This window comes from Eptesicus fuscus, chromosome 13 (assembly GCF_027574615.1).
Source record: "Eptesicus fuscus isolate TK198812 chromosome 13, DD_ASM_mEF_20220401, whole genome shotgun sequence".
Classification (NCBI taxonomy): domain Eukaryota; kingdom Metazoa; phylum Chordata; class Mammalia; order Chiroptera; family Vespertilionidae; genus Eptesicus; species Eptesicus fuscus.
The window spans coordinates 31778846-31791586 of record NC_072485.1 but is presented as its reverse complement, the minus strand read 5'-3'; the positions used below and the strand labels follow the sequence as shown (position 1 = coordinate 31791586).

Here is a 12741-nt window from a genome sequence, read left to right as displayed (position 1 = left end):
GGGGTACCATTGGGCAAGGGGTAATGCAGTCTCTCTTTCAAATGGTGTCACAAAGAAATTAAGGTTCACCTTCAGATCCTTATTCTGTGCCTAGTACCATGCCTGGGACATAGCAGGGACTCAATAAAATGTGAATGAAGTGAATGGAAACACAGCCCAGTCTCTTTGAAAAGAACTACTAATTATAGAACTGTTCTTAGCATAGCAACTCATGCAATCAAACACCAAAAAACATCTGATTTGCCTGATAGTCAAAGATACTGTGTAGAAAAATGCTCTTATATCTCCAATGATGGGTCCAATTTACAGGACTTCATGAGAGCTATTTTTTTAAACATCATTTCACTCAATAAATATTTAGGAGCTTGTGTTTGTTGGCACTTAGGCTAAGTATATGGGAAATTCTGTGTTGCTATCTTATACTCAGAGATATTTGGTCAAGTAGATCAACCTGCTTGAGATCCAAATTGGATCTCCACTTCATCACTATAGGGCATGATGCATTATGTGAAATCAAATATTGAAACTTTGAAGGACTTCATACTTTGGCTTCCTTCTTTCTACAGACCACTTTGGGCAGTTCACTATCCAGATAGGAGCTGCTTTAAGTTTCTTCTCACCAAGTTGACATGTAGGCTGTATGGGGATTGTATCACAACTCAGATTTTAAGTCAGATTTATCAGTAGTCCATAGCACTGCAATGCTGAGAAACCATTTGTGATCTGTAGCTTATGGTGTATGGGAGAAATGGTCTCTAGATCATCAAGGGGGAACTGCATTATAATATTGTATTAGGAATCCACACCCATAGGAGATATGTTGACAGCATTTACCTACTTGTGTAGTTTTCAGGTCAGTTTTCCTAAGATTAGCTACATCAATGTGTGTCTATACTTTCTACACATAATTCATTTCCAAGTATTTTAAAAGAGAACTAGGTTTATTTTAAAGAAGGCAGTCGATTGAGTCAATATAATTTGTCATTTCCATATTATGCTTAAGACAGCATGGTAACAGTATGTACTCTTAGGACTTATTTGGATATCCTAAATAAGAGTATCATTAGGCAAAAATGCCATATACCCATGTGTAACTATGTGTGTCTATGAAATAAATACATATCACTGAGTTAAAAAGTGCATAACAGACAGAATAAATGGGGACCATTTCTGAGATCTATAGATTCAGACAAATAAATGAATTGAGGCTCAATTTAAACAGGATTATCCTCAATTGGTAGTGATATTTTAATGGTGACTATGTTTTCTCAAATCAATCTTCACAAAATTATGATATCTTTAATGCAAGACTTGGAAGCAATTTGAAAATATTAGAGATTGAAATTTTGTAATATTTTTTGAAAAAGATTTAGGCCAGTCAAAATGAAGCAAATGTGAATAAAACTTGAATATGTCTTTGTGCATGTGTTCCGTAGGGGGAATTGGGAACAGACAATAAAATGGATGAAAGAGTAGCCCATGGACTATGGGAATTGAATCCAAGGCTATTTTTCCCATCAGGGTCTAATCCCTGCATTAACGCATTTCTCCTCCCAGCATCACCCCATGCAATGCTCCAGTAGAGGTTTATTGTTTTCTCCAGATGGAGCTAAATAGAAATAATTTTGAGGTTAGTATAGATAGAGCTAGTGATGAAAACTGCCATGTGGTACCTGGAAATACTGGAGTTAAAGACTTTCATCAGTTGATTTCATTCATTCCTCACATGCTCGCAAAGCATTCTTTTTGGTGCCAGGCACAGTGCTAGACACTGGGAATAGATGCATCCTACATTCAATAAATTCAAGATAGGAAAATAAGAACCAAACAAATATATGTTAGTTCCTTTCACTAACTTTCCTTTTCTTCTTCAGTCCAAAAAGTTACTATATAACTAGAGAGGCAGAGAAGAAAACATTTGCAATAAGTTTGTTAAGTGATAAATCAAAGGTACACACAAGGGACAGACAAGAGAGAAAATTAACTCTGCCTGGCCAGAGAAAGTTCTGTGAAGGAGGAGATACTTGAGTTTCACAAGATGAATCATACTCTCCTTGATAAAATAAAGGAAGAAGAGTTTGAAAAATAGAGGAGAAGCAACTTATACACATGAGAGACCAGTTCAATGTAGAATCAATATAATGTAATCTGACTTAGAGAGCTTTCCACCATTAATTTTTCAAAGTCCTTTCAAAAATTATATGTTTAATAGCTTTAATAATCAAGATCAATGTACAAAGATCCAACTAGAAAATAGTATTCAATGAGAACTTTAAATGTAGCACAGTCTTTGAACTATTTAGGTGATGCTAAATTACAGAAAAAAAATATGTCATCTCACTTGTCATTTGAAAATAACTTCAACTTTAAAGATTTATTCTAACTATTGTCAGAAACGTATCTCTTCAGTTTCTGTGTCAGAAGTAATGTTTTTCTCGAGGTATTCCTCATAAATTTTTATCAGAGATTAATTTTTAATAGTTTCTCTTTCTTATACCTCTTAGATTGTCTTAATCCTCTAAAATATATCTAATTGAAAAAAATTAATATTCTTCTTCCAAGTCCTATTTACCTCATCTAAACCTATCAAGTGTACCCAGCTTGGTTCCTCTGGTTGGATAATTATAAGCACAAACATTATTTCTGCAATATAAAACATAACAACACTGACTTATTAATTCACTTTATGTATCCATACACTTCTATCCGCCATTGTTACAAATCCCTAAGTAGTGCCGCACTACTTAGGAACAACCACAGTTTTTAAGAGAGGGTTTATGGTGGATTTTATCTGGATAAGCAAAGAACTGAAATGTAAGAACTAACTTTTGGCTTCTTGATCTATCTGCAAAATAGTCAAGTCATTCTAAATAGTTTTGAAGGAACCAACCAGGAAATATACACTGAAAGCTGTTTTAAATTCTAATATGAGAAATATCAGTCTTATGCACTTTTTAAAATACATGTTACTATTAGAAACTACTATCTTCAGTGGAATGAATTTGCTTGACCACTTTTTACTCTATTTCACTGATCAATGTTAGACCATATTAAGAATTCAGATTTCATACAGAGAAAAACAACAACAGACATATATTCAGCCCAAACAAGAACCACAGAAAAGATACCACATCTTTAAATGCATAGACTACATGCCATTTATCTCTAGCTATAAAAGAAAAAAAAAACACAAAGAAAAATAATTTTAAATCCCTAGGAAAATGAAAAGAAAATTTTTCTTACCGGAATGAATGCGTGTTGCATGGCTTGCTCGCATTGTTTTAAGGAAGCAATAGTATCCCACAAAAGCTGATAATTTTCAGCCCGGGAAGCACTTGGCCGTTGCATGGTGAAAGCTAGTAACACTCAAACTGAGCTCAAAGAACCCGATTGAAGACGGAAAAAACCCTGCAGATCTGTTACATAAACTTCTTAATTAGATCTGCTACACAAACTGCTATCTTAAGACTTAAAAAAAAAGTTAATCAGAACATTTCTTTTGGGGGCTAACTGGGCATGACTTGAACAGAGACAGATGTTTTCATTGGGAAGGATTTGTGTTCCCACACTTGTGAAAAGCAATCCCATCAGCATTTCCCTGTCTTTACATGGGTCTGGCAAAACTGCACATACCATAAGTGTGTGGGGGGAGAGAAGTGGGAGGGAGAGAGATGTGAAAAAGTATTTCCGCCAGAAGATTTGGGTGGCAGGTCACGGAGGTAGCATTTGAGTAGCTTGTGCAAAGTAGTAAAATTGAAGGCAGTGTGTTACATACACACATATAGGTACATATGCAGGTGTCTATGCTTGTGTGCTGTGTGAGAAACACAATTATATACATGCATTCTTACACTGTCATTGAGTATGGCCAACTCTCCACTCAGTTTAGTTAAGATCTAGATGTGATACATTTTTCAGCTACAGAGTGTTACTGCTTTTATTAACTATTAATGACAAAGTATTTACCCATGAGTATCTCTAAAGACTAGCCAGAAGGCTCATGAGTATAAAATGCAGTCCATTATTTATCTTAAAACTTAAGAGAAATTAGAAGACCTTCCTGGTATCTTATGTATTAGACAAGAGTAACCTTATTTCTTGTTCTAGGTAGAATTTACACAAATAATACCAGGAGAAATGAGCATTTAAATATTCTTGAGGCCGAAGAGTGGCCTGAGCATAATTAAAATGTTTTAATTAAAAAAAATGCCTTGCATATTTTAACAACAAAAACCTAGTAAACATAGTTAATACATTCTGAACAACAGAATATAGCATCATATTTTGAGTGTTCCTTCACCTAAGTTAGAAGACCACAAAGTGAGGTGAGGTTCCACTAGCCCCTACAATCTCTTTTGGGTTGTTGGGGTAGGGGTAATGAAGTTTTATAAGATGCAGAGCACTTGGAAGTTCCAAATCAACCTACACTCTCAGGGTTAGTCAAATAGCCAGCAATGGATATATTTATTCAAGCACTTCTAGAGGTAAGGGGTAAATTGAGAGCAATATATAGCATAATGAATAAATTGTGCTTTTAATTGACCTAGAAAATCCAAGGAGTATAAAACAAGGTACGCACTATAGAAAACAGTTTGATAACATAAATGAAGAATTTTTGCTGTATTATTTTTAGAAGAGCTGCATGATTTGGGTTACCTAGTTTTTCTACCTCTGTACCCTGGTGATGGTGGATTAGTTCCTACTAATGACCTTTTGGTGTAAAAGTCTCAAAGGCTGATACCAGCAAATTTTCCCTCTCATCACAATTACTTTCAACTTTGAATCTAAAGAGTTGTAAGTAGAATTGATATTTCAAAATTTCTACCTGGGCTAATGTATAAGGAGATTGTTTTTCCTTAATATTTCATGAGTACACACCAGAAGGCTATTGCCATTAGACAGTTTGTTTTTCAGTATAACTTCAATGAATCTTTTCTTTTTCTCATTCATGGTGTTCTGTTCAGATCACACCCACAGTTCCTCCTCTGCCTTCATTCCTGCCCTTACACTTGCCCATCTGCCCCAGCCACATGCTTCTTTCTCATGCACTGTCAACCAGCCAGTTCACAACTTCCAGAAAATATTCCTTCACTAGTAAATGTGCTGTATTTCTCAGCACAACAGGAAAATAAAAAGTTGTTTTCTAAGTTATCCTCCACAATTCTAGCCAATGCTTTTTAAAAATTATTTGAGCAAATGTTCATCAGTATTCTAGACCCCAACCTCTGGGTCTTTTGTCATGTCTTCGTCTTCTTCTACCTCTTGTCCATTAGGTCCTATTAGTCTTATTTAAGCAGCATCTCCTAAAAGATCCTCCTTTCCTTATCTTTTGGGAAAGGGATAGAGAATCCAGTCTCTGCATGTAGAAACTCTACATAAAAATTGCCTTTGAGCCTTGGCTTTCGCTTTCTCTCTCTCTCTCTCTCTCTCTCTCTCTCTCTCTCTCTCTCTCTCTCTCTCTCTCTCTCTCAAAAAGGAATAAAAACATATAATTGGGTGAGGATGAAAACGAATTGCCCTTGGAATCATGTATGCATTCATTTATTCATTAATCCCAAAACCTATCAAGCATCTCCCATGTGCTATACTATTTGATTGTACTAGGGGTAAATAGATATACTAAATGTTGATTCTGTCTTTAAGATGTTTAAAGTCTAATTGAAGAGATGATACCTGGACATCTACACTAATAAAAGAGAAACATGAAAATTAACCATCAAGATAGATACAGAGGCAGAAAAGCACCAAACAGACTGTCAAATTATAGCGGGAAGGCTGGGGAGTGTTGGGGAGGGAGGGAAATAGATCAACCAAAGGACTTGTATGCATGCATATAAGCACACCAATGGACACAAGACACTGGGGGTGGGGGTGGAATGAGGCATGTGACAGGGGGTATGGGAGGCTGGGGGAAGGTCAATGGGGGAAAAAAAGGAGATATATGTACTAATATATGTAATACTTTAAACAATAAAAAAGAAAAAATGAAACATAAATAAATAAATCACCATAAAAAAAAAAAAGAGAGAGAGAGAGAGAGATGATACCTGGGCATCTACACTAATACAAGAGAAACATGCAAATTAACCATTAGTCCGCTACACCCACAAGTCACGCCCACCAGCCAATCAGGAGTGAGTATGCAAATTAACCCAACCAAGATGGCTGCCAACCATGGAGCAAGCAGGAGGCTTGGGTTTCCCCAGCGATGGAAGAAGCCAAACTTCCTGGCAGGGCCTGGCCTCCACTCAAGGCTACAAAGTTTCAATTATAGAAGATAAATAAATCCCAGATACCAGGGCCTCCACTTGGGTCGCTGGAGGTGCGTGGCCAGCCTGCAAACCACCACAGGCCCCTTGCCCAGGCCGCTCCACACCCCAAGGGAACCCCCACCCTGATCAGGGACACCCTTCAGGGCAAACCAGCCACGCCCCCCCCCCCCCGCCCCGGGAATCAGGCCTCTATCCTATCTAATAAAAGAGTAATATGCAAATTGACCATCACTCTAACACAAAAGATGGCTGCCCCCATGTGGTCAAAGATCCTGCTCCCATGTGGACACAAGATGGCTGCCACAAGATGGCCAGCAGGGGAGGGCAGTTGGGAGGGACCAGGCCTGCAAGGGAGGGCAGTTGGGGGTGATCAAGCTTGCAGGGGAGGGCAGTTAGGGGTGAACAGGCCAGCAGAGGAGGGAAGTTGGGGGCGACTGGGCCTGCAGGGAAGGGCAGTTGGGGGGGACCCAGGCCTGCAGGGAAGAGCAGTTAGGAGGGACCAGGCCTGCAGGGGAGGGCAGTTAGGGGCAATCAGACTGGCAGAGGAGCAGTTAGGCATCAATCAGGCTGTCAGGGGAGTAGTTAAGGGGTGATGAAGCTGGCAGGCAGAAGCGGTTAGGGGCAATCAGGAAGGCAGACAGGCGAGCAGTTGGGAGCCAGCAGTCCTGAATTGTGAGAGGGATGTCCCAGATTGGAGAGGGTGCAGGCTGGGCTGAGGGACACCACCCCCCCAGTGCATGAATTTCATGCACCAGGCCTCTAGTCTATAATAATAAAAGCATAATATGCTAATTAGATCAGACAGCCGAATGACCTTCTGGATGTCATTATGGATATCCTTCCGGATGAAGCTGCGGAGGCGGGGGACAAGGCAGAGGCAGTTAGGGGCGATCAGGCAGGCAGGCGAGTGGTTAAGGGGTGATCAGGCAGGCAGACGAGTTGTTATGGGTGATCAGGCAGGCAGGTGAGTGGTTAGGGGCGATCAGGCAGGCAGGAATCCCTGTGGGATAGGGCCTAACCCAGCATTTGGACATCCCCCAAGGGATCCCGGATTGCGAGAGGGTGCAGGCCAGGCTGAACTTACCCTTTCTTAACTTGCCTTTTTATTATTGGCTAGAGGCTGGTGCATGAAATTCGTGCACCTGCTCCTCCCACCCAGTGCACGAATTTCATGCTCCGGCCTCTAGCCAATAATAAAAAGACAAGTTAAGAAAGGGTAAGTTCCATAAAAGAGTTGGTATAGACTCAAAACAATAAAAAAGAAAAAAAAACATACCCCCATTGAGAAAATTAGGGCAGCCTTAAGGAAGATTTTGCACTTGGTTAGAGCTTGAAGTGTGGGTTAAATTTGGACATGCATAGATAGGTAGGGGACATTCCTGAGGAAAGAAAGATAGGCCATAGGCACAGAGTAGGAAAGTAGAGGTCATTACTAGTAGGTTTGGAAGGAACACAAGAGCAAGACAGCTTGCTACTCGGATTTATACAGGGGCAAAGACTATCCTTGAGTAAAATGTAACTGCCTATTCCTACTGTTAACCAGATTTAGCTTTAACCAATTTGTAGAACATCGATGTGCCTAAATTCAGTGAAACTATTCTTAAAATAAACCTTATGAGGTGGAAAATTCCATATATTTATCCCTACTTTTAAAATAGGTACACTTGATATGCTTTTGTAGGTTTTAGGTGGCCTAATCATTTAGGTCACATTGCTTAGTTAAATAATTATATAGTTTTTATTAAGTACATATGGTTGTACTCATGCCCAATCACTTTATAAGTTCCAAAATCTATTACCTTCACATTCAAGTGCAGTCCACAATGAATCTCATCTGATCAAATATTTAACTTAGTTCACTTTGGCTCAGTGTTTAACATACCATTCAATATGCATTTGTCCTGCCCACAAAGTACATTGTTCATATTTTCTTCTTGTTAGCACAATGCCTGATATGTAATGGCTACTATTTTTCTATTAAACACTCAGTCATTAGGCTATATGTCTGTCATGTCTAATAATATCGCCATGCTCTAAATTAGATTCAAGCCTCAGAATGTGTAAAAGGAGTAATGCCAGGCCAAGACACGTCTGCCTTTGAATGCGTTCTGCAGGTGACTGGTTTCAATATAACTTCCTTACAATTGTACTTCCAGTAGAAATGGAGTAACAGGGCTTAGCCTGACACTCCTATCTGAAACAAACAAAAGGCTGAACAAAATACATGAATTTCAAAGAGCAGTATACTCTGGAAAGTCCCTATGATTGCCCCATTTTCCACCTTGAATGTCCAGGCACATTGCCAGAAGGGGAATCCAGCTGGACCCCAGTGAACTTGCTGAATTAAAGAGATAGAGTTGGTTTCCTGGAGAAACCAATGCAACAAGGAGAAATAGAAAAATTCATAATTAAAGTTATAGAAAATAGGGAAAATAAGTGAAATGAATAGCTAGTTCTTTGAGATTATCATTGGAGTTGATAACCTTCTAGCAAGACTAATGAGAAAAAAAGAAGAAATACATAGGAGGAAATTTTTGTGATGTTAGATACAACAAAAACGCACAACCACAAAAGAACAAACTGGACATAAAATAACACAGGATGCTGGATAATATACTATACATTCTCAAAGTTAAAAATTTCTGTTCTTTTAAAAACGTTAAGAGAATGAAAAGCCATAGAATGAAAGCAAAACTTGGAAACCATGTATTTCATGAAGGACTTATTTCTAAAATATATATGAAGAACTCTCAAAATTCAGCAATAAGGAAACAATCAATCCCATTAGAAATAAGCAAAACATTTTAACAGACACTTCACCAATGAGATGATGACTAACATCATGATTTATTAGAGTACTGAAAACTAAAATTACAAGATACTGCTATACATTGATTAGAATGGCTAATATGAAAAAAAAAAAAAGATTGACCATACCAAGAGTTAATGAAGATGGGGAAGATGGGAACTCCCATACACTGCTGGTGGGAATATAAATGATACAACCTCTTGAAAAACAGTTCACTCATTTATTAAAGAGTGAAACAACTATAATGTGATATAGCCATTCTTATCCTTAGTGTTTACCTAAGAGAAATGAATAAAAATGTCCATTCAAAGATTTGTACACAAGATTTATGTGTAATATCAATTTGGAACACTATCAACAGGTGAGCAGGTCAACAAATTGTGACAGATTCATTTAGAGGAATACTTTCAGCTCTAAAAAGGAATGAACTATTAATACAACACATGGATGAATCTCAAAATAATCGTGCTGGGTGAAGACAGACAGAAAGAGTACACACTGTGTGATCCCAGTTATAGAATATTCTAGAAAATGTAAAATAATCTATAGTGACAGAAAGGAGAACCTAGAAATGGGGAAGAAAGAAGGGTAGGGGAGAGGGTTGCTAGGAGGGATTACAAAGGGACATGCAGAAACTTTTGAGAAAGATGAGTATATTCATTATTTTGAATGAATAGTTTCATATGTTAAAACTTATCACATGTACATCTTAAACATCTGTGGTTCATTGAATATTAATTATATCTCATTGAAACTTTTCAAAATATATTTTTATTGATTTCAGAGAAGGGAGAGGGAGAGAGAGAAAGAAACATCAATGATGAGAATCGATTGGCTGCCTTCTGCATGCCCCCTACTGGGGATCAAACCCCGCAACCCAGGCATGTGTCCAGACCTGGAATTGAACAGAGACCTGGTTCAGAGGTCCATGCTCAATCATTGAGCTACACCGGCCAGGTATGAAACTTTTTAAAATTTCTTTAAAAAGTTCTTAGAAAAGCTATCGAGCAGTCTCATTCTCCTGGGTTTTATCCAAAGTGACAAGCCCTCTCCTCATTTAATGCTATAATCTTGTAGTTCAATCCATCTCCTATAGGTGGGGAGAGGATTAAAAAGCACTGACTTTCAAGTAGGAAGGGAAGCAAAGGAAATGGATGAATTTAGCCAGAGGAAAGGGCCAGGATTTCATATCCAGGGGGTCTTACAGTTAGTTATGATTCTTGTCCCCTAGTCATTTGCTTTGACAAGCTTCAATTACTCATCTATAAAATGAAGAGATTAGACTTAACCATCCAACTCTCGTGTCTTTTAGAACTATAATTCAGTGATCTACTATATTTTAATCCTCAATAATCCCATTTTCCTCTCAAAGTGAACACTTACAGGCAGAACATTAAATTGAGCAAAATTTAATTTTGCTAAGATAATTTTGAATTATGTCATATATGGTGGTAAAATTTCTCTGAGAAGCACAAATTGGTAGTTACAGAATAGTCATGGGGATATAAAGTACAGCATAGGGAATATAGTCAATAATATTCCAATAACTATGTATGATGCCAGATGGGTACAAGATTTAATGGAATGGTCACTTAGTAAGTTATCTAATGCCTAATCACTGGGTTGTATACCTGGAACTAATATAATATTGTATGTCAACTGTAACTAAAAAATAAAAAATGATTTAAAGTAAAAAAAAAAAAGTGAAAAGGAGAGACAGTAAACTCTCTTGAGGATAGGGTCTGCCATCTTAGACTATCTGGCTTCCCCGCTGCATTTAAAGTTCAGAGCCTTCATCACTGTAACAGTGACATTATAATTGGTATTAAATTTATAAGGATAACAATCTACTCTTTTACTTCATAAAAAACTACTTTCCCATGCAGTACACCTCTCACCCCCATGAAGGTACGATTCCCAATTTACAGATAGAGGAATAGTTCCACAGAGGCTAATGGAACTTGCTTCACCACTTACTAGGCATGTGACAGTGGACAAGCACTTTAGTTTCTCTTTGCTTCAGTTTATCTGTAAAATGGAGATTATAACAATACTTCTCTCCACTGAAGATTAAACGTGAATTAATATTTGTAAAACATTAGAGCGGAGCCTGACACATAATCAGCACCATTATTAGTGTTTATGAAAGTATTCTATTTAATTTTACTTTATTAATATATCCAATAAGTAAGAATTACATAACAGAGCAAAAATCAATATCTAAGATAAATTTATATCTTCCAGTTCTTGGCCCAGCATATACTTGACAAGTGACCAGTAAATATTGAGGTAATTTCAGATTCACCCTTCCTGACTACCCCCACACTCTAGTCTAAGTATGTGTCCTTCCTAACATTCTTTTTTCCTGAACCCTGTTTGTTTCCTTCATAGTTGCCATCGTAGTTTGAAATATCTTTATTTATCTCCTTTTTATTGCTGGTTTCCCCCACAAAACTATAGTTTCAGGAGGAAAAGCAAATGTACAGTCAGCACCAGCACAGTGGCTGGAAAAACATCGACTCTTTCAGTGTTTGCTTGAAGTTACTATTTTATCTAGAACAGATAAGAGTTTATTAAAACTTCAAAAACACATGTTAGCATATTCACCAGGTTAGCCTGTATTTTCAAAGATCTATAGTGAATTTGTGCATGTTTCTTATTTTTCCAAAACTCATATCTCACACATGTTCTCCTAGTTAAGAGAGACAAGACTATGGGACAAGACTCACAAGTATGCATAGGGTGAAAAGGTTAATGATCCTTTCTTGTAGGCAGTAGTTAAGAGGACATAAATGACCTGTAGTATAGCAAAATTCATGCAATAGGGAATTGTACTTCATAGTCAATCAAGCAGTCAGTCACACTGCTTAAGGGACATGAGTCCTGGTAGCAGAAGGCTAGTCCATTCACTCTGTGGAGTCTTTGGAATCCTAAATCCATTACTATAAGGATGAGAAAGCAAGTGGTCAGAGAGAAGCTGACTGAAGCAGGCAGGACACAGGGTCCTGTTTGAACATAGTTCTACTGAACTCTAGATCACAGCATGTAAAACCTGAGGCCAGAGTTAAGGCTAACTTGAATAGAACTATGAGATGGATCACGTCTGTCTTCCTCCTGTTCTTCCCCCTCAGGGGACCTCAGCCCTTCTCTGAGCTCTCCTGACAGCAGGAGGCCACATGAACTCATTTATAGGACAGTAGTAAGAACTTAATATATCTCTTCCCCACTTGCTTTCTTGATTCTTTGTGAGGGCAGGTGTGATTCTTATTTATCTGTGTATCCCCAGGACTTAGCATATTGCCTAGCATATAATGAGAGACACCAAAGGTTTGTTAAATAAATGGATGATGTGGAAAGTATGGTACTTGTCAGTTGGTAATAGGAATTTCTTGTTATTGTAGAGCACATTTTGGTTGACAGAGCACTTTCACAACTAGGAATTCTCTTCTCTTTATTTTTCACTGTCTCTGTGCTCCCTCATTTCAATATTAGTATACCAATGCCTCCCTCATTTCTATTCTTTACCCAGATTTCTCTCCTGAATTGCATATCCCGCTGCCTACTGGCCATCTCCACTCAGACTTTTCAGAGACATCTCGGACTTATCACCTTCAAAATCAGAGTTCTTATGCTCTTTCCCCTGCCTCAAATTTGCTTCTC

General features: G+C 38.0%; 1 protein-coding gene across 11 annotated transcripts in view; it reads right to left on the bottom strand.

The window, feature by feature from the left end:
* DLG2 (discs large MAGUK scaffold protein 2) overlaps window positions 1-12741 on the bottom strand; it is a 1173098-nt gene that overhangs the window by 700884 nt on the left and 459473 nt on the right. For 4 of the 11 annotated variants that reach the window (XM_054725748.1, XM_054725749.1, XM_028128536.2 and 1 more), the window contains exon 1: window positions 3244-3348. The exons of the other annotated variants lie outside the window; for them this stretch is intronic. In XM_054725748.1, the coding sequence (XP_054581723.1) occupies window positions 3244-3348 (105 nt within the window). Of the gene's footprint in view, window positions 1-3243; window positions 3349-12741 lie in introns of those variants that run through there. 11 annotated transcript variants of the gene reach the window in all.